Source organism: Emys orbicularis, chromosome 2 (assembly GCF_028017835.1).
Source record: "Emys orbicularis isolate rEmyOrb1 chromosome 2, rEmyOrb1.hap1, whole genome shotgun sequence".
Lineage (NCBI taxonomy): Eukaryota > Metazoa > Chordata > Testudines > Emydidae > Emys > Emys orbicularis.
Genome location: NC_088684.1, coordinates 83,209,994 through 83,233,094, shown reverse-complemented (window position 1 = coordinate 83,233,094; position 23,101 = coordinate 83,209,994). Strand labels below are relative to the sequence as shown.

Sequence of the window (23,101 nt, the reverse complement as noted above, 5' to 3'; positions counted from 1 at the left end):
CAAGTAATGTCAATGAAAAGTCGTCATTCTTTCTGTGAAAGACTGAGACTGCTTTTCATATATTTTCTGAAACAAATACACATTAAGTATAGTGTTTTTCATACCTGAGCTTTTACATAGCAGGTATACATTTGGGGAGACATGAAATTGGAGCTTCCAGACTGTCCAGTAGAGTCTGCAGTGTATTTTTCTGTTCATTTATCTTTGAAGCCCAACCATGACCACTTAAATGCCAACAGTAATTGCTTTATTAACAGATCACCTATCTGTGCATTTCTGATGTTTGTACCACTGTAGTATACCGGCACCAAAATACATAATGTCAACAGGATATCTGAATTAGAAACAGGATTATGACTTTGCTGGAAGATGAGGCATAAAGGATAAGTTGGGCCAGTGAGGGGAAGATGTCTTTTTCAAACACAAGTCTTTAATAATATTTAATAGAATACAGAAAATGACCTGGTAGAGAAATTGATTTCTATACAACATTTTTTTTTTTCTTCAAATCTGCTTCTGTTTAAAATCCCATTGCAATGATAGGCAGAATAGTCTTCTTTATATTGCTTGATAGTTGAACTTTCCAGTCCCTTTTAAAAAGAGGTATTTGATGTAGCCAAAACGTTTCTGTGAGTTAGTCTGTTCTAGCACATGCCCTTTTCGTCTTGTTTTCAGAGATAAGCAGTGATAGCAATCCATAGACTCACCATATACTTATGTCCTCTTAATGCTCATCCCCTTAGCTTCTTCCTGTAGCCCACTTTGACTTCTGCCTTGATGATGTAGCTCATATACACAGAAAGGCTCCGTTAGCTTCCAGAAACCTGTTGCTGTTGGATCCACTTTGCTGTGAAAAATGAACTGAAAATATTTAACTTTTTTTGCAATGGAAATTGAGGGAAGGTTCAAAAGATGTGTTCAGAGATATTCCATTATTCTTTGGTGAAGGTAAACTGAGAGCTCAGCCAATTTAATTCCTGAATCCAGAATAGTATGGTGAACTACATGCTGATGTCAAATCTACTATTGATAAATCTCTGTTTTGTAGACATTGTAACATTTTTTTGACAGAAGGCTAAAATCCTGTTCCAAACAAAACATCTCTTTATGGACTCCGTCACGCTCATTCATTCGTTGGATAGGAAAAGTAGAAGGAATCACTAAGAAGACTTTTGATCTGCTGTTTGCATAGTTTGCAATAGCAGCTTATTCCTCTGTGGCTCCTCATCTGCTGACTGTGATAAATTCAGCAGGAGAGTTTTATTCTCTTCCTAAAATGGTTGCGGGGCTGTGGGGGTGGAGAGGAGGAATCTAAGGTTCTGCTTAGATTAAAGATATGCTTTGTCTGCCAAAAATCTCAGGCTTCATGTCATCGTGACTTTTAGGGAACAGAGTGGGGGAGTATGGGCATTCAGAATGGTGGCTCTTCAGAGAAAATTTTAATTTTACCTGTTCAGGTCTTTCCCTACCTCCACTTGCAGTCAAGAAAGTACCCTGTTCAGGCAGATCTGTTGGGGACATGTAACTTACATTCTGCAGAAAATTGAGGGTGGGCAGGAGAAGAGATTTTGAGAACAATTTTGCACTACAGAAAAATAAGAGTGATGGAAGACAAGTTGAAATATTGAGTGAAGGATTCCAAAATGTGCAATAGGAAGAAGAAAAAAATGTCAAATGACCTCCAATATGAAAACAAGGTGGAATAATAGCCTGATACCAAAATATAACTGTGATGGGTCCTGCCACCTGGTACTGGAGTACAAATGAGCCCTCTGTTTTACTAATCTGGGCTCCCTCCTCACAATGTGCAAAGCCCTCCAAGCTTGCACTCAAACCATCATCCACAGGCAGGGGCCACACCCAGCTGTGTTCATGAATGCATGCACCAACAATAGAGAGGCTTCAGCCAAAATACCCGAAGCTCCCCAGCCTAGGATGCCAGAGCTATATCTTCCTGCCCTGGTCAAAAACATGACCAGTATATGAGAGTTATACCCAGTCTGCCCCTTCCATCTTTGTTAACTGAGCTGCGATTTTTTCCCCCCAAACACTTCACTCACACCACACTGTTTTAGGTAAAAAAATATAAAATAGATTTATTAACTACAGAAATACAGATTTTGAGTGATTATAAGTGACAGCAAACAGATCAAAGTAGATTACCTAGCAAATAAACAGAAACACAATCTAAATCTTATACAATACACAGGTTTTGACAAACAGTGTCTCACCTTGTTAGATAGGACAAGCAGTTTGTAGATGTTTTATATACAGGCAGGAATCCTCTTTTCCAGCCTGGGTCCAGCACTTCCCCCAGTTCAGTCTTTGTTTCTCAGGTGTTTCCAGGTATTGAGTTGTAGAGGGAGTGAGGCCTCTTGGTGATGTCACTTCCTCCTTTTATAGTTTCTTCCATAAGGCGGGAACCCCTTTTGTTCCAAGCCAAGTTCCCAGCCCAGTTTGTGGAAAAATACAGGTATCAAAATGGAGTTCAGTATCATGTGGTCTGGTCACATGCCCGTGCATGCTTGATGAGTCATGGCAGCCATTAGCCGTAGGCTGTCTGAAGCATCCCCTGGTGAGGACAAGCCTTTTCCATGGCCGTTGTCTTTGTTTATGTGCCATTAGCTCTGTCTAGCTTCTTCATTGTTGTACCTGAAAGGCTTGTTGTGGGTGCTTCCAACTTCACAACATCTTTCAGTAACACACACATAGCAAAACTTCATAACTTCACATACGATAGCACATACAATCCAACAGGATATTAACATTCAACAGATCAAGACTTTTAGAATGATACCCCACAAGGTATACTTTGTACAAAACATACCATAATTCTATGACAGTGATGAATATGGGGGTGCCAGGGTGTCACAATAACTGCCAGAATAAAAAGACGATACAAAATTAGGGGAAAATACAGATTTACGTAGATCTTGAAATTTGCTGACGGGAGCAAAAATACATTGTTTATAAATGAGCTTGCATGCTGCATTACTGACCTTAACAATATCTGATAATACCCGTATGTAGGTGTTAGCATCATATTGCCAAAACAATAAAATGTATTATCAGGAACCCTGGAGGTACAAATCCAATTATCTTAATATTACTTAAAATATTATTTGCAAAAAAGTAAAATTTAGACATGGAAAGAAGAGCTTTTCACCATGTGACTTTTCAGAATGCTGAATTTTCAATAGTGTGCTGAGCTTTCTCATAAAGATGAACTTACTCACTTAACCCTGCATTTCCTAGTTTTTAATTTTGTAGGATTTTTAATGTTCAGTAATGTTATGTGTTGGTTAAATGCTCCATTTCAGGACCTCTTGTGTGTTGCTTTTATTAACTTGTCATTTGATTTTTAACTTTAGGGTGCTGTTAGAGTCTCGTCGTAAATCAAAGAAAATTACAGCAAGAGGAATCTTTGCAGGTGCCAGGGTGGTACGAGGAGTTGATTGGCAATGGGAAGATCAAGATGGTGGCAATGGACGTAGGGGGAAGGTAAAAGCGAAAATGGTTTAAATAAGAAAATACATCACATATTACTTATGGGTAACAAGTGCTTAGATTATGTCGCTATAAACTTGTGAAACATAAACGTTGTTTACCATTAAAGTGTTTGTTTTAAAACGGGTACCACTTATACTGCTGTAAGTTATAATAGAACAGGCGTTTTCAAACTGGGGGTCGTGACCCCTGAAGGGGTCATGAGGTTATTACATGGGGGGTTGTGAGCTACAGCCTCCATCCCAAACCCCGCTTCATCTCCAGCATTTATAATAGTGTTAAATATTTTAAAAAGTGTTTTAATTTATAAGGGGGTGGAGGGTGTTGCACTCAGAGGCTTGCTGTGTGAAAGGGGTCTCCGGTACAAAAGTTTGAGAACCACTCTTATAGAATGTAGTCTTGAGCTTAAATGATCAAAATTGAAAATACGAGACTTGCAGATTATCTCAATTCCCTGTTTTTGGAATGTTCATAAAAATAAATATTTTGGGTGAGCTTTAGGACCATTCAGGAGTTCATGTAAAAACTAACATTCTCAGACATACCCACTCAATCAACCTTCACAACAGGGGATTTTGCTTTCTCTTCACTGCTATCAGAGAAATCAAGTTGTTCTGTATATCACTGGCTCAGCAGGTTATTTTAAAATTTAAGTGCTTACTTAACAGGTTTCTACTTTGTGATCTATTATTTTGGGGGCTCTTCCAGTTTTATTAGATTTGGGCTTTTTTGGAGTTTAGACAATTCTGGAAGTTCTTTAGTTGGAGGTACTACATTACTGACTTGTTCATTAAATAGTTTTATGTGTTAGCCTGATGTCTTGAAATAAAGATCTCTTCAGCATGTTAGAACTTAATATAAAATCAGATGCAGTTCTGTTAATTGACAAATCATGACTCTAGGACAGGGGTGGACAAACTACAGCCTGCGGGATTGCCACCCTGTGGTGCCGCGGGCCCCACCCTGCTCCCGGAAGCGGCCGGCACCATGTGCCTGCGGCCCCTCAGGGAGCTGTGGACAAAGGGTTCCGTGTGCTGCCCTCGCCTGCAGGCACCGCCCCCCGCAGCTCCCATTGGCCGGGAACAGGGAACTGCGGCCAATGGGAGCTTTGGGGGAGGTACCCGCAGGCGAGGGCAGTGCACGGAGCCCTCTGTCTTCCCCTCCCTCCTCCAGGGGCCTCAGGAATGTGGTGCTGGCTGCTTCCGGGAGTGGTGCAGGGTCAGGGCAGGCAGGCAGGGAGCCTGGCCGGGCCGGAGCCCGCACCCTGAACCCCTCCTGCACCCCGCACCCCAACTCCCTGCCCTGAGCCCCCTGCTGCACCCATCCTGCACCCCAACCCCCTGCCGCACCCTTCCTGCACCTCAACCTCCTGCCCTGAACCCCCTCCCGCACTCTGCACCCCCTCCTGCACCCAACCCCCTTCCCTGAGCCCCCTTGTACACCCCGCACCCCTCCTCTGCCCCAACCCCTTGCCCTGAGCTGCTTCCTGCACACCACACCCCCCCACACACATCCCACACTCCCTCCCGCACCCCAACCCCCTGCCCCAGCCCTACATTCATGGCCCTGCATGCAATTTCCCCACCCAGATGTGGCCCTCGGGCCAAAAAGTTTGCTCACCGTGCTATAGGAAACAGAAACTGTAGAAAACGTGCAGGAGAATTAATTATATGCCCAGAAGAACTTGATTATAAATGTGAATTTTAAACAGAAAGTAAGGCATAGTATAATTTCTTTAACATACATAAAAGAGAGATTATAGAAAATGAGAATAACTTTTATTGTTTTAGTGAATTGATGCATTGAATCAAATTTATTTTGCAGTCTAAACATAATTTAAATAAAATATTTTGCTGTGCAAGCATAGTTACTGTGTATTCTGGTATTATGAAAAATCTATATACAATCTGGAGTTAGCCATTTTGGGATCCGGTGATTACTAAAGGGAAACAACAAACTTGAAATCCAATTTTTAAAACATAAGTTAAAAGGAGTTTCAGATACGGCACCTTGAGACAATATCTCCCTGACAATTTTTGTGTTTTTTCCATTACATTTTCCTATTTATTAAAACAATTTACAATAAATCTGTTATTGATATATGGAAGCTCTACACAGAGGAACTTACAAGCAATAAATGGGAATTTAATTAAATACTGAATAGTCATTTTCACCGTTTCCCCCATGAAACCTGAAAAATAGAAATATTTCTTTTTTTCAGTGGTAGTAATCATGGGTGTTGTAGCCATGGTAACACATTTGGAGATGAGTGACTTAATCACATAGCACCATATATTACTATGGCATGTTACAAAGCAAAGGTGGCATTACTGCTCTGAAGAGCTCACGCACTTTAGGTCCTTCTCCTGCAAACACTTGTTCACTTAACTTTAACCAGTGGGACTATTTTCATGCTTAAAGTAAAGCACAAGAACAAATATTTTCAGGATGGGGTCTACGGTAAGAAAAGAGGGAGACAGCAAATAGTGAGAGAGGCTTTTGGATAAGTGTTGGGAGAAAGACAATACATTCAGAAAGATGCTTGTGTGTTATGGATGCCTCTTCAGGGTTGCATTTGTACATGGCATCAGTATTTCAGAAATGCAAAGAAAAAATACAGAGACCCAATATTTTCATCTTCATTCCCCTTCTGTCCTGGTATTTAAAGACTGGGATTATAATTAAAATTGGGTCATATAATACAGACTGCTACCTGTAGGCCACCAGCCTGATGTAACCAAACTAGCTTAAAACAAAAACAAGTCCTGAGAATAAATTGTTGCCATTTTTGGTATTTTTAGTGAAAGTTTTTTTTCTTGTAAAAACATTGTAAACCAGTAAATTTCATTTTGTACTTCTCTTCCATTTTTAAACCGGTTTACTTGAAAAATATGTATCTTATGGAAGTGGCAATCTGGATGTTTATTTCCTAGGGATAGCATTAATTAAGGTGTATGAACGTTGTTGGTAGAAAATGATAAAATGGCATTGGGGAACTGGAGTTCTGGTTTTAAAAAAAAAAAGCTTCAGTAAACCCTGCTGTATCATGCTTTTAACTATAGGTAGAAATGGTGGAGGAAGTTTAAAGTTCAAAATATGTTGCTAAACTTTTGTAACCCATTTTTCTATTTTTAAACTCAATAGGTAACTGAAATCCAGGACTGGAGTGCATCAAGCCCACACAGTGCAGCATATGTTTTATGGGACAATGGCGCTAAAAATCTTTACAGAGTTGGCTTCGAGGGCATGGTAAGGAGTAAAGCAACACAAAGGGTAAAATACTTGGAGGAGGGGAGGGTAGTAAGAATAGCTTATGCTGTGCTTTTATTCTCCTTTTGTGATATCCTTCTGTCCGTTTCCATGCTGTTAATCAGTTCATTGTGAATACAGCTGGATGGATCATGAATATGCATTAGGAAGGAAGTCTGATCTGAGAGTTTTTAAATGATTTGAACCGATGTTTAATACTTTAGAGCTAGCTTCTGCCTGAATATTACAGATATTTACATTTGCAAATGCAATTTTCCTCCCGGCATTAATGTTTTACTTTAATTAGAATTGGTAAAAAATAGAACTATTTATTTATAAACTTCCTTAAAAGGCCCTAACTTTTTCTTTAATGCCTCAGAACTTGGTTTTTGAAAATCTCCGCAATGCCAAGTGTCTAGATTAGAAACACTGCAAGTCTTTCAGTTGTCATTTAATTTTCACTGTGAAGAACACTCAAAACATTTTCAGATAGTTTTAGAATATTTTTTTCCTACTTTGGAGCTATTGCATTTCAGACTTTAACACAAGTTGATTTCACAACTTTTAGAGTATAACAAGACCACAAAAAGTGGGTCAGGTTTGGTAATGAGACTTCTGTTGATATCTCTGTTTCCTTTTTATAAGCTCTTACCCTAGTGCGGACCAACGAAAAGTTTCCTTGATTGTCAACTGCTGAGACATATTAATGAGCATTATCATTGCATCATTTCTGTTAAAAAAAATTTCTTGGTTATATATTGCAGAAGGGAGATATACTAACTTACATTAGAATGTCCTTCTGTCATATTCCTGCCACAAGAATTAAATTTAACATGTTGACAAAGCAGCTTTTGTAAAAATAGTAAATTTTGCACCATATCCGCACTTATAGGATAAAGTGTAGTTTAATTTAGGACAAAATCAAAATACAGTACACCTCTACCCGATATAACGCGGCCCGATATAACACGAATTCAAATATTACGCGGTAAAGCAGTGCTCCGGGGGGGCTGCGCCCTCCGGCGGATCAAAGCAAGTTTGATATAATGCGGTTTCACCTATAATGCGGTAAGATTTTTTGGCTCCCGAGGACAGCGTTATATCGGGGTAGAGGTGTACTTGTTACTTCTCCATCTGCTTTTAATCTGATTATACTTCTTAATTGACTGAAGAGGCTCATATTCTCAAAGGGGAATATTTATAATTGGGAGATTTATTAATATTCTTAGAATATCGGCTAAATAGATATTAGAGCTCTTAATAGTCCAACCATAAATAGAATGGTTTAGTATGTGGAAGCCTCTTTGATAGATACTACCCTGTACAAATCAGAGATGTTTGATCAGCCATTTAATAAAGAATAGTAACCCATTTTTAAAAAGAAGCTTCAATTAAAAAAAACTGCATTGGCATTTTTGTATCAAATGTGCTTTAATTTTCCATATTGACAGTTTATTTTTCACATTGTACATTTAAAACTTATCTTGCTATAAATCAGTTTCTTTAGTAACTTCCTATTTGTTTCAAAGTGTTTGTGTTTATCAGTCATAACTGTGGATGGAAACAGAACTGAGGCTTCAGCATTGTCTGTAGCAAACGGGAACTGTCCACATAACAAGTTTTAGCTATAATTTTGTGACCAGAAAGTGGACGTGATCACTTAAGATACCAAGAAATATGGTTTAGTGCTGCCATCACAACCACCTTTGTGCATCCACACCTACCAGCTACACCATATTTATGTTAATTTTGGGACAATTAGGGCAGCTATCTCATGGTGCCTAGGGAAGTGATCGACTGCTAAAAGGACATGTGTTCAGAGAAGCATCAACAGCACTTGGGGCAGCACAGTGTGGTGGACTCTACTACATGGAACTGGGAGGAAGAAGGCCTGCACTCAAACAATATGGTGCTGGTTAAAGGAATACAGCCATCTGCCATCTTATATCACTGGCAGAGGGGAAATGTGGTTAACTGACCATGGTTGCTAAAAGACTATAAACATTTTGTTTGGATCCAAAAGTTAGAGCCAGTAACATGTTACAAACATGTTACCACTATGGGGTGCCTTAAACCTACACATTTCTAAAATAGATCTTATTCCCTGGGAATTCACTTATTCACTCAGCTACCAAATTTCCTTTGCTTAATAACTTTAAAAATTGTTTGCATTTCTACAATGTTCATTCTAGGCTCCACCTTTTCTTTCTTTTCGTTACGAAGGACCTTCCCCTCAATTGTGGAGAGTTTGGAAGAAAGAATTTGGGTTTATACTCCATTAATGTCAGAGTTCTCTGTAAGTTATCTCTGTGTGTGGGTATTTGCCAGCAAGGTTTGAATAGCTACAGTGCTGAGAGGGTGAAGGAAACTGAAAGGATCCATTTCCCTTGTTTTCCTTTTGGCATTATTTTAAACTTCTTTTCTTCCTGACTGCCATCTGAGGCCTGTTCATCCACACACATTGTGAGTTACCTTAAAGTAGTACATCAAAGTTCTCTGAGAGGATTAAAAACAAAGCTTATTAACACACAGTTAATTTTTTGAATAAGTAAGAGAAATCTGTCATTACACCTAGGATATTGCTGGGGAATTTCATACACAGAATTAGGGTAGTACACTACAGTAGAGGAAACTGCCTCATGGATCAGACCAGTGGCCTATCCACTCCAGTAACTTATCCCTGGCACTGATCAAACCTGATGCTTTAAGAGGAAATTGCAAGAAACCATGCAGTGGACAATTATGGAAACTTTTCATAGGGGTGTTTTCATTTTAACTCCGTTTGCAGTTGGCGTATGGCCTGAAGCGTAAGGGTTTTAATCCTATCTAATGTTCTTGGCCTCTTTTGCCATGTAAATCCTTTTTTGAAATCTGCTAAACTCTTGGCCTCAACATCATGTGGCAATATATATTAATTATGCGTTCTGGTAAATATATTTCCTTTTACCCATTTTAAATTTGCTGTCGTTCAGTTTAATTGAAAAGCTCCTTGTTCTTGTAGAGAGAGAAGAGGGTAGCTTGGAGTGTCTGATACATCTTCTCCATATCATTCATTACTTGGTCTACCTCCGTCTTTTCTCTAAACAGTCCCAATATTTTCAGTCTTTCCTGATACAGCAGACATTTATTGTTTCTAATTATTTTTGACAGTTATCTCTGAACACTTGTTTCTGCTGTCATTTTTGGCATGGGGTGATCAGTCTCATTTCTTGTTTTTAAATAGCCATCTTTCTAAAGTTTAGTGTCAATATTAATTTTTGGCATGATTCCATGGCATGAACAACTATAGTGAGGTACTGGTGGGTTGACCATTGTTACTGCTTCATTCAAGTTATGTGTGTCCTTTAGGATTAAGTTAAAAATAGAATAAGTTTTAATAGGCTGGCCTTTAAATCAGTGGTATAAAATTACTACCTCAAGAAAAAATCTACTAACTGCCCTTTGGTGCATGAAGTATCAATATTTTTATTATCATGGTAATCAGGAAAAATCCTTGAGCAAAAGGAGGAGTGGAATTTTGAAAAGTGTTGGTTAAGCATAATATAAAGAAGAGGGAAGATGATAGTTCTGTTGGTTTTGACTTGTATATCCCTTGTTATGTTGACAGAACATGGAGAGAATTGCTGTAAACTGATACAATCTGAGCTTTTGCTTACTTAGAATACGTATATATTAAAGGTTTTTATCTATCCAAGAATAAGCCATACATATTGGAAAGCTGTCTATGCTTCTGCAGGTACAATACCAGATTCTCTAAGATACTGACCAATATCCAGGGGTTCTCAAACTGGGGGTCAGGACCCCTCACGGGGTCTCAAGGTTATTACACGGGGGTCTTGAGCTGTCCGCCTCCAACCCAAACCCCACTTTGCCCCCAGCATTTATAATGGTGTTAAATATATAAAAAAGTGATTTTAATTTATAAGGGGGGGGTCGCACTCAGAGGCTTGCTATGTGAAAGGGGTCACCAGTACAAAAGTTTGAGAACCACTGTGTTACACACTGTAGTGTGCTGTGAACACAAGTGTATGAAACAGACTACTATGTGTATTTACCCTATAAAATCCTGGTAAAGTGGATGAAATCTTGAAATCAAGTCTTTTTATGGACTCAGTGTAGTACAAATAGTCTGTACTGACAATATACTTCATTTATACTGGTACTGTATCAGAGGAGCTGTAGGAGTATAAAATTTGGTGCACAGTTTTAAAAATGAATATATATTTATACTGGCATCTGTTCTCAAGCATGTGTGTATATATAGTATTATTATTAAATAGTGGCATATAGCTTTAAGAAGCTGAGAATTTATTTGAGAGAAGGATTCAAATCATACTGTTTCTAGCGCCTAGAGATAGTAGTGGCTAGGAGGTGGTATTGTGTGTTTAAAGGGATGTAAGCATTATATTTGTCACTATCTTAAGGATCAGGAGAGGCATGAATGGATTTCAGTTCATCTCTCTTGCTAGAGGATAGTCTCATTGCAAGAGGCCTGGGGAAGTGGGAGAATGAGATAAGGCCTTTATGAAAGCACGTTTAGCTTGTATATCTTCCACCACCTGTTCTTTTGTTCTCTCTCCCCCATTACTATAGTCTGACTTGCATTGCCCAATCAGTTTTCTCTTCCCATCCCCTCAAACATAGAATGACCTTTGCCTGATGGGAATTGTGTTCCATAAAGAGTAACACCAGATGGTAGCAATTTAGATTAGGGGATATGCAGAAGCTAAATGAAGGGGAAATTATGAGAACTTTTAATTGGGTTTATACAGTAGCTGTTCTTCACATTTAATTTTTTTTCATATTATGGGACAGGCCCTTTTGGAGAAATAGCCAGTAGAACTTTTTAAATAAAAAAATCTGATGTTAGTTAAAACACACAATTCTGAAAGCAACCAAAATACCTTTTATTCTGCTTTTTCTGATATTCTCCAGGGCCCAGAAGTTAGAAGTCAAGTTTTACTCCTCCATAATAAGTTAAAATGAATGTCACAACATCTTACACAAAAAGTGTCTAGGCTTTATAATGGTAACCCTGACAAACCCTTACCCAAGCTGATGCTACACAGGCAAGGCTATCAGGTCCAGTATGGTATTCAGACATTTCCGATTTCTGTAGTGTTCATTCTGTGTTCTTCCTCTGCTTGTATAGATTGTGCTTTTTTTTTTTTTTTTTTTTTTTTATAAAGAAACGTAACATTGTGAAACAGTTTAAAGCTTCTCTTTGTAATTCTAATAGCAATTATGAATATGATGTCTCTTGGTCACTGTAGTTTATCAGCTCCTAAAAGCATTAATTTGAGCATTAAATTTAAAGCATTTAATTATACTGGGTAAAATTTATCAAATCCTATCAATGCCTAGGCCTGTCTTAAAGGAATAGGTAGTAGAAATAGATGGGTTACAATTTTGGAAAATATTTGAAATTTTCTTTGCATTCTGAATTGGCGTAATGCATTAATTTTTGTATGCATGAGCTTTTCAGCCTCTGATATTTCAGTGTATTTCTGTTCTGATTTCACTGATTTATGTCAACCTGCAAGTTCACTCTGTTAAAACTAAAGTTGTCTAAATATCTTTCTTTAGTCTGACCTGAAATGTGTTCAGGATGCCAAAGGAGGCTCTTTCTACAGGGACCACTGTCCTGTGCTAGGTGAGTTGGAGAAGGAAAGAAATAGATAGTTTTAAGTAAATAGAAACATTTTAGTCAGTGTTTGTTTGAGAACTGAACCAAAGTCAGTCAACGTTCCTTAACAGGATGCACCAAATAATTGAGATTTGAATGGTGGCATTTCTGTGCATTACCATGGTTAAATGCTGCAATGATAATTGGTATCTTAATTGATATGTTTTAACTGTCTGTAGATATGTTTGATGTCAAACAGTATACCAAATATGTAGCTGGTAAGTTGTTAAAGTTGGCTGTCTAGTTCATGATTCTGGCTTACATGTGCTCAGCCTTTAGATTTTTCTCTTAATAGCAAAAGATAACTGCACACTATTGTAAAATGGTTTAAACATAATTTTAATGCAATATTGCAAATTTGATCGTAAACATAAAGTCATCAGCATTAAAATTTCTAACTAAATATCTATAATTTGTCATAGTGGCTTATTCTGTTACATAGGTTGTGAGCTATTCTATAGACGTATATACTCGTTCGTAAGCCGAATATTTTTGGTAAAAAAGTGATGCATCACAGAGCGGGGGTCGGCTTATAAACGGGTCTACACCAAAATTTGATGATTTTAAACTCTGTGGAATCATTGAATTGAATACACCTCTACCCCGATATAACACGAATTCAGATATAACGCGGTAAAGCAGTGCTCCGGGAGGGCGGGGCTGCACACTCCGGTGGATCAAAGCAAGTTCGATATAATGCGGTTTCACCTATAACACGGTAAGATTTTTTGGCCCCCGAGGACAGCATTATATCGAGGTAGAGGTGTATCTAATACATGGTCGTTTTGTTTACCTGGAGCGTCTACAGACATGGGGCCCCTCAGCTCCCTGTGGCTGCGGTTCACTGTTCCCAGCCAATGGGAGCTGTGGGAAGTGGTGCGTCACATCCCGTAACTCCCATTGGCTGGGAACGGCGAACTGCGGCCACAGGGACTTGAGGGGCTCCATGCCTGCAGACGCTCCAAGTAAACAAAATGTCCCTACCTGCCAGCGGTCGGGACGTCCCGACCTGACAGCTGGGAGCCAAAGTTTGCTAACCCCTGAAATACAGGGTTGGCTTATGAAAGGGTCATACAGTTTTTGCTATTTTTACCTAACCATCTTGGGGGGTCGGCTTATAAACGAACGGGCTAATGAACTAGTATATACAGTAGGTTCTATATACATTCTATACATTGCACTCACCACTCTAGTATCTAAGCTGCGTGGTGGTATATGGGTGTACTTTATTACAAAAGTAGTTGCAGGCTATGTTTGATTTTTGAGGTGTAGGTGAGTTAAGAGATAAGGTCCAGGAAGGTTTGGTGCAGAAGTTCCTTAGTGTATATATAGTAGACAACATATGTAGACCTTGACTTAAGAGGGAAGGAAATGTGCCAAGTAGCACATCTTTAAAACTGTGCACTTGGCAGGTGTTAGATATCTTCTTGAAGTTACCTTTATTGCACTTACAGATGTTGATTTGGATATTTAGTGTTCTTGTTTCTTTCATTCAATTTCAGGTGAGCAAAATGGTAACAGGAATCCTGGTGGGTTGCAGATTGGTGATCTGGTAAACATTGACCTTGATTTAGAAATTGTACAGTCTTTGCAGCATGGTCATGGGGGATGGACTGATGGCATGTTTGAGACCTTAACCACCACTGGCACAGTTTGTGGCATTGATGAAGATCATGACATAGTAGTACAGTATCCAAGCGGCAACAGGTTTGTTACATATTCTCAAACCTTTCCTCTGACAGATTTCCTTTAACTTCACAAGTTGCAGGGCCTGAATTTTTTTTTTTTTTTTTTTTTTACTCCCTTCTTTGGTTCTCACCACATCCCACCATCCAAATAAGAGTTTCTGTCTTCTTCCTGGCTTGTGTAATAAGGGGTTCCCATCTACCAGAGCCCAATGATAAAAACCTTTCTAGCATGTGTAAGAGATTTTGATGGGAAAGAGATTATTTGCCATTTTCTCACCTTTAAACTGCCTTTAGTTTAATATTTGTGATGTTTATGATATGACGTCTTTTTTTCTAAAATGTCCCTTTAAGTTTTATTTTAATGTATGTTGCCTATCAGATAAAGGTATTTATTAAAGTTATTAATTCTCTAAGTAATTAAAATGGTTACTTCCAAAAATTTCACAATATGAATGTTTCACAGCTCCATGCACTAAACATGAAGCCATGATTGCATATAGCTCTCAGTAGTGTATCTGTTTATTTCTTTTGTCTGTGTCCTTAGGGAGCATTTTTTGAGAACTAGTGTACTACCATACAGTAGAGGCTAATGTGATACTTATGTCCAGCATGAAGGCAGACAATCCCTTGATTCATATGTATTACGTATTGCCAAATGTGACCACTGGAGAACAAATTAAGACTCCCAGTAATTTCAACATATCTATACTATATTCCATATAACAATAAATTTAAGCATCTCCGAGTATATTTATTGTGCAAGGCTATTTATCTTTACGGATTTTGTTCCAAATATAAAACTGAATAAGTATGTATACATACATACATATGTGTATACTTATTCAGTTTTATATTTGGAACAAAATCCGTAAAGATAAATAGCCTTGCACAATAAATATACTCGGAGATGCTTAAATTTATTGTTATGAGATTTCACAGCAGAGTTCATCTGCTCAGTGTGGTACTTTGTACTTCGTATCCTTGTTTCTCTTCCAAATTGTTAATCCAAGCTGCAAATTTATCGCCTCTTGGGTTTGAACAGGTTCTTGCTTTCTGAAGATGCTGCTCTTACAAAGGAGAGTGAGGCGTAAGTGGTTCTGATCACCAGTGGCTAAGCTAGAGGATATTGCTTTTCTGATATGTGAGCATGCATTGCCTTCCCAGTTTGCTAATGTAGTAAAAAGCATAAGGAAAATCATGTGTAGCTGAAAGTGATCACTTACTTTTCTCAACCTGAATATGTTTGTTCAGTTACATTTGTGACAGCTTGGATCACAGAAACCCCCTGGGGGCTGCCAACTGATGTGCCAAGACTACTTCTGCCCCTGCTTTCCCTGCCCTCCCAGCTTGGGACTTCAGTGCCCTGCCTGGTTTGAGCCAGACCTGCTAGCCTGCTACAAACCCAGACCCAGGTCTGAACCACGTCCCCTAACAGCTGTAGGCTTAAACTGAAAGCCGCTTAAGAAGTGTTCCTGTCTTTAACACTCAGATGCCCAACTCCCAATGGGGTCCAAACCCCAAATAAATCCGTTTTACCCTGTATAAAGCTTATAAATTGTTCGCACTCTATAACACTGATAGAGAGGTATGCACAGCTGTTTGCCCCCTCCCCCCCAGTATTAATACATACTCTGGGTTAATTAATAAGTAAAAAGTGATTTTATTAAATACAGAAAGTAGGATTTAAGTGGTTCCAAGTAATAGCAGACAGAACAAAGTGAATTACCAAGCAAAATGAAATAAAATAAAACATGCAAGCCTATGCCTAGTACAGTAATAAAACTGAATACAGATAAAATCTCACCCTCAGATGTTTCAATAAGTTTCTTTCACAGACTGGACGCCTTCCTAGTCTGGGCACAATCCTTTCCACTAGTACAGCCCCTGTTCCAGCTCAGGTGGTAGCTAGGGGATTTCTCATGATGGCCGCCCCATTTGTTCTGTTCCACCCACTTATATAGCTTTGGCACAAGAGGGGAATCTTTTGTCTCTCTGGCCCCTCTAAATGGAAAAGCACCAGGTTAAAGATGGATTCCAGTTCAGGTGACATGATCACGTCACTGTAAGACTTCATTACCCACTTGCCAGCACACACACGTATACAGGAAGACTTACAAGTAAACAGACATCTACAGACAATTGTCCTGGTTAATGGGAGCCATCAAGATTCCAAACCACCGTAGGCCCTCAGAGTTATATTTCATATTTCTAGTTTCAGATACAAGAGTGATACATTTATACAAATAGGATAAGCACACTCACTAGATTATAAGCTTTGTAATGATACCTTACAAGAGACCTTTTGCATGAAGTATATTTTAGTTACATTATATTCACACTCATCAGCATATTTTCATAAAATCATAGAGTACAACGTCACAACATTAAGTTACAATAGCTATTTATTTGGGTTTTGTTTTTAATAAGTTATCTTAACTTTTAGGCAGCTGTCTTTCAGCAAACCATTTAGTTGTAGGGAGAAATGGTGTAAGTCCTCCAGTCTCATGATTTCTTAGAAGATGTACTTTGTGTGATGATATTAAAAGCCAACCTGTAACTTGTTAATTGAAATATAGAGACTTCTTACACAAACGCATATATTTGTAATCTTTGTATTTCTCCAAAATAAAAAAGCTCCATATTTCTAAAACAAAAGTGAATGGAAAGAATTGTATAGTGCTCAAAAGTGTTAGGCACTTGATTGAGAACAAATTCATTCCCTACCATAGTAACCTTTTAAGCAACAGTTTGATTACAAAATCTGCTTCTGGTTTACTGGGGCTGTGGTACTAGACACACAGGGACTATCTGCAGAAAAATAGCTCTGGACGCACATGTTTGTCTTAGGGCATGGCTACACTTGCAAATGTAGAGCGCTTTGAGTTAAACCAGCCTTCTTAGAGCGCAGTAGGGAAAGCCCTGTAGTCTGTCCACACTGACAGCTGCAAGCACACTGGCGTGGCCACATTTGCGGCACTTGCAGTGGCATTGGGAGCAGTGCATTGTGGGCAGCTATCCCACAGAGCATCTCTTCCCATTATGGTGCTGTGGCTTGTGGGGAGGGTGCGGGGCATTCTGGGTCCTGTCCCAACGCCCCGTGATGCATCGGTTTGCATCCCAGCAATCCCTCTGCTTCCGTCCACAATTGGCGCCATCTTTCAGTGTTTTTTGTACTGCGCGCTCTGAGCCCAAACTGCTGAGGAATATGCTGATGGGTCTCGCCAGCACACCACGTTTGGCAGTCGAGTTATTCCTTAAGATCCATAGTGACAGTGACATAGTATCGACTCGAGTAATGCATACGACACGAGTGGAACACCGCTTTTGGGCTCGGGAAACCAGCACTGAGTGGTGGGATCATATCGTCGTGCAAGTCTGGGATGACAAGCAGTGGCTGCAGAACTTTCGGATGAGAAAAGCCACTTTCATGGGACTGTGATGAGCTCGCCCCCACCCTGCGGCTCAAGGACACGAGCTTGAGAGTTGCCCTGATGGTGTAGAAGCGGGTGGCTGTTGCAATCTGGAAGCTGGCAACTCCAGACAGCTACCGATTGGTCACTAACCAGTTTGGAATGGGGAAGTCGACCGTTGGAATCGTGTTGATGCAAGTTTGCAGAGCCATTAATCGCATCCTGCTCAGAAGAACCGTGACTCTGGGTAACGTGCATGACATTATGGCTGGCTTTGCACAAATGGGTTTCCCTAACTGCGGAGCGGCGATAGATGGGACACATATTCCAATTCTGGTACCAGCCCACCTAGCCTCCGAGTACGTTAATCAGAAGGGCTATTTCTCTGTGGTTCTCCAGGCGCTTGTGGATCACCGTGGGTGTTTCATTGACATTAACGCAGGCTGGCCTGGAAAGGTGAATGACGCACACATCTTTTGGAACACTGGCCTGTTCAGGAAGCTGCAAGCCGAAACTTTTTTCCCAGACCAGAAGATCACCGTAGGGGAAGTCAAAATGCCCAATGTGATCCTTGGAGACCCCGCTTATCCTTTAATGCTGTGGCTCATGAAACCCTACACAGGGAGCCTTGACAGCAGCAAGGAGCGGTTCAACAACAGGCTGAGCCGGTGCAGAATGACCGTAGAGTGTGCTTTTGGCCATTTAAAGGGCCGCTGGCGCTCTCTGTGTGGGAAGCTGGACCTAGCTGATAACAGCATCCCCGCGGTTATATCCGTGTGCTGTACCCTCCATAACATTTGTGAAGAGAAGGGTGAAAGATTCACTCAGGCATGGAACTCGGAGGTACAACACCTGGAGGCTGAATTTGAACAGCCAGAGAGCAGGGCTATTAGAGGGGCCCAGCGTGGGGCTGCAAGGATTAAGGATGCCGTGAGGGAGCAATTTGAGGCTGAAAGCCACCAGTAATGTCTGATGCCCTGCATGGGAGTGAAGTGCAGTGGTTCCAATGTTAGTAGGAATCTGTGTTTGCTACGTATGATACACTGACTTGCAGTGCCTGTTGCTTTCCTGGGCTAAGGTATCTTTTACTTTATGCAATAATAAAGACTGTTTTCAAAGCAAAAAAATCCATTTATTGAAAAGAGAAACAACTGCTTGGGAAACAGAAAGGGCAAAGGGGTGGGGTGGAGAATGGTACAATCACAGATTTGCATATGTCCTGTTATCATACTCAGCCTTCCTGTTTGGAGTGCTGTGCAATGAGTGCTGCACTTCAGGATGGCTATACTACATGGTGATGGGGGTTGAGTGCAGTGGGTAAGGGTTGTAGTTTTCAGGGCTGGGTAATGAAGCTACAGGTGTTGAAGGCAGCTGGTGGCAATAAGAACCCGGATTTTGGGGAAAGTGGGTTGGAGGTGACATGGGGGCACAAGGGAAAGAGTTTTGGTACAAGGGCTGCAGCGGGGGGAGGCGGGCCTGGTAGTGCTCTGCCTGCATGGCTACGAGCGCCTGTATCGAGTCCGCTTGGCGCGCCATGATGCTTATCAGCCGCTCCGTGCTTTGGTGCCAGCGATCTGCATTCTGCTGGCAGACCCTCCTTTCACTCTCCTGCCACTCCTGGAATTTTTTGATTTTCATTAAGGGAGTGCTGCATGACTTCATGCAGCATGTCCTCTTTGCCTCTGTGTGGCCTCTTCCTGATTCGTTGCAGCCTCTCAACTGGTGATAACACGGACGACTGAGATCTCAAGGTTGCATCTGTGAAGGCAAAATGCAACACTTAACAGAGGCAGCATTGTTCACACCAGACAGAGCGATTCCCCCGTACTTAAGGAGGGCAAGCACAACCTACACAATAGCATAATTTGCCCATCCCAAAGCGAGCACACATAGCGCACATAACCCACGGGAGCCCCAAAATGGTGAGTAAGCACAGAGTCAAGGGGGACTGATTCTTTCGTGGCTGTACTGTCCTCTGGGTTTCTGTGCCTGGGGGAGAGGCAACAGCTGCAGGGGGCCCCTATACTGTCCCCACGTTTTCCATAGGAGTTCATCCTGGAAGATATCTTGCTGCTGAGGGTGACCTGGGAAGCAAGGGAGGGTCTTCTACTATAATGCAGCTTCTGCCCTGGCCCATATGCAGCTTGCCTGTGTGCAGCAATGATCTCCCCGCCCCTCAAGGCACAGTGGCGCAGACGTGTTAGCCTGACTGGGACAAGGACCACAGTGGCTCTCCCACAAAACCTGTGCAAGCGCATTGCCCAAGTTCTGGCTGAGACCTTTGAAGAGATCACTGAGGCTGATTACCGCGATGTGAGAGAGCACATCAACGCCCTATTCCGCATCTAGGCTTGAATGCAGCCCTAACCCTCCTCGCCCCAAGAGCCCACACTGAATAACTTCCTTCCCAACATAAAAGCCGCTTACCGGGAACCTCCTCTGGTGTTTGTCCTTCCCCAAGCACCGGCCGCTGCGACTGGCTACCTTCCTCCTGAGAACAGCTCCTGGCTGCATGCATCTAGGGATGCCGGGGTGTCTTCCTCCTCCTCAGCACCTTCGCTCCCGCTTTGCTGCTCCTCCTCCTCCCTTGTTGGACTGGGCTCTGAAGTGTCCATGGTGGTGCTCGGAGTGGAGGTGGGGTCACCCTCAAATATCGCGTCCAGCTCTTTGTAGAAACGGCAGGTCGCAGGGGCAGCACCGGAGCAGCTGTTTGTCTCGCGGGCTTTGCAGTAGGCATTCCGCAGCTCCTTCACTTTAACCCTGAACTGCAGAGCGTCCTGGTCATGGCCCCTTTCCATCACGTCCCTTAATATCTGCGCGAAGGTATCGTAATTCCTACAGCTGGAGCGCAGCTGGGACTGGACAGCTTCCTCCCCCCAAACACTGATGAGGTCCAGCACCTCGCCATTGCTCCATACTAGGGATCGCTTGGCCCGTGGAGGCATGGTCACCTGGAAAGATTTGCTGAGAGCACTCCACGCCTGGCTGAGCAAACAGGAAGGGGATTTTCAAAATTCCCAGAGAATTTAAAGGGCGGGTCTGACGGTTGGTCACCTGAGGGCAGGACAGTAGAGTTCAAACTGATGACTAGAGTGGCTAGAACAGGCATTGTGGGACACTTCTGGAGGCCAATCAGAACGCATTAATAGACCAGGGCGTCCACACTGGCGCCGCGGCGCTCCAGCGGGGGCACATCAAACGTTATTCCACTTGCCGAGGTGGAGTACCAGGAGCACTCTAGCCGCGGAGTCAGAGCGCTCTACATGCCTTGCCAGTTCGGACGGGTCGTGAGTTAGAGCGCACTGGGCTGCTTTAATGTGCTCAAACTCGCGAGTGTAGCCATGCTCTTAGTCATGTGCTGTTTTTTAATATAAATTAGCATAAAAAAAAGTAAGTGCACACAAACCAATACATTGCATGGTACAAATCAAAATAGTTTAACCAAATGTCTGGCTGCAGGCCATATATCTACTTGAAATAGCATTTTCCTATCTGTCCAACCTAGTCTCTGAGGAAAGAAGAAAACCCTGTATTTAGATTCCAACCCCTCTCCTTTCCCTATCAATTCTTGCCAGAGCAATCCATCCTTATTAGTTATCCTGGGTCCTTCCCTTTCCTTACTGTATTTTGAGAGGAATGCCAGACTCTCAGGCCACTAATCCCTGCCCTAGTTGATGAGTCCATCCTCTTCTCCCACCCTCCCCACTCCTCCCCCCAAGCAAACAAACCAAAACCCCAGTCACTACACAGCTGCCATTATATGGCTGGCAGCTTTTACCCTCAGGCCGCAAGAACCAACCATGGGAACGTTCTGACTGCTTCAGGTGCACCTCTCGGAAGATTACCCTTGCAACCTCCCGCTGGTAAACTAAGTGGAAATTTATGGGGAAAGTGATTAACAGCAGCTAAGCCATAGTGTCCAATCACAAAAATTTCTGGGCACAAAAGCACAACTTAAGGCAACAAGTAACCTTTTAAAATATAGCCCCCACTTTTTATATTAAAAAAGAAAAAGAAAAGATAATTAATTTGAAATACATTATTTTCTAGGTGGACATTTAATCCAGCTGTTCTCACCAAAGCCAATGTTGTCCGAAGTGGAGATGCTGCTCAAGGTGCAGAAGGAGGTACCTCACAGTTTCAAGTGGGTGACCTTGTTCAAGTTTGTTATGATTTAGAACGAATCAAGCTTCTTCAAAGAGGTCATGGAGAATGGGCTGAAGCAATGCTCCCTGTAAGTATGTGTGTACACACAATGGTATGTTGGTATTAGGGTGACCAGATCACTGACAAGAAATATCGGGATGCGGGGGGCGGAAAAAAAAAAAAACACCACCAAAAAAAAAAAAAAGGGCCGTTTTGCAGGTGCCAGGGGAATTAGCAGGCCCCGGCCGCACCGCGGCCGCTGCCCCGCCGCCCCCCCTAGGGCCCCGGGCACATGCGGCATGTCCTGCCGCCCCGCGGGGAAGGAGCTGCTGGAATGAGAGGAGCGGGGCTCCGGACCCCGGCAGCGGCGGGGGAGAGCGGCTTAGGGCCGCGCGAGTGGGCATGTAAAGTTTATTGGCTGGGGGGGACCCCGGCCGGCTCCTCGCCCTGCCCTGTAGGGGGGTAGCGTCCCCGCCCCGTGCCAGCATGTCCCGCCGGCCGCCGCAGGCCAGGTAAGGAGCTGAGTCCCCCCTCCCCCCTCGTCCTGGCTCCTCAACTGAGCGGCATCCCTCCTCCCTCCCAGGCTTGCAGCTGTAATGGCGGCGCAACCCTGGAAGGAGGGGGTGGTGGCCGGCTTCCAGTTCCTGGAGCTGGTGAGTACGAGCTCCGGCACTAGGCGGGCAAGGGGGGCTGGCAAGGGGGCTGCTCCCCCAGGAGGGCGACGGGGGGCTCAGCTGAGGAGCCAGGACGAGGGGGGGGACTCGGCTCCTTACCTGGCCTGCGGCGGCCGGCAAAACATGCTGGCACGGGGCGGGGACGCTACCCCCCTACAGGGGCGAGGAGCCAGTGTGACGACACCGGCCGGGGTCCCCCTCGAGCCGATAAACTTTACATGGCCACTTATGCGGCCCCGAGCCGCTCTCCCCCGCCACTGCCGGGGTCCGGAGCCCCCCCGTCTCCCTCCTGGGGGAGCAGCCCCCTTGCCCGCCTGGTGCCCGTACTCACCAGCTCCAGGAACTGGAAGCCGGACACCACCCCCTCCCTCCAGGCTTGCACCGCCATTACAGCAGCAAGCCTGGGAGGGAGGAGGAATGCCACATGCTTGGGGAAGAGGCGGGGCCAGGGCGGGGATTTGGGGAGGGAGCCAATGGGGGAAGGAGGGGGTGGAGTCGGGGGGGGGGGGCGGCGAGAGCCCTTCCGGAAGGGCAAAATTGCTTGTTTGTCCAGTGTTCCGACCGCACATCGGTTGGGACATGGGACAAACAAGCAAATATCGGGACAGTCCCGATAAAATCGGGACGTCTGGTCACCCTAGTTGGTATGGTATTTTTAATTACACTTGGAAGTGGTTGAACCTTCAAATTATTGGAGTTTTAGGCCTTGTCTAGACTAGGGGGAAAAAATACTTTTTTTCA

The 23,101-nt window shown here is 42.7% G+C and overlaps 1 protein-coding gene across 1 annotated transcript in view; it reads left to right on the top strand.

Moving 5' to 3' along the window:
• Nucleotides 1–23,101, top strand: part of MIB1 (MIB E3 ubiquitin protein ligase 1) — a 119,420-nt gene that overhangs the window by 13,413 nt on the left and 82,906 nt on the right. The window contains exons 3-7 of the mRNA XM_065398373.1: nucleotides 3,372–3,501; nucleotides 6,652–6,756; nucleotides 12,343–12,409; nucleotides 13,945–14,149; nucleotides 21,591–21,774. Of these exons, the coding sequence (XP_065254445.1) occupies nucleotides 3,372–3,501; nucleotides 6,652–6,756; nucleotides 12,343–12,409; nucleotides 13,945–14,149; nucleotides 21,591–21,774 (691 nt within the window). The remainder of the gene's footprint in view (nucleotides 1–3,371; nucleotides 3,502–6,651; nucleotides 6,757–12,342; nucleotides 12,410–13,944; nucleotides 14,150–21,590; nucleotides 21,775–23,101) is intronic.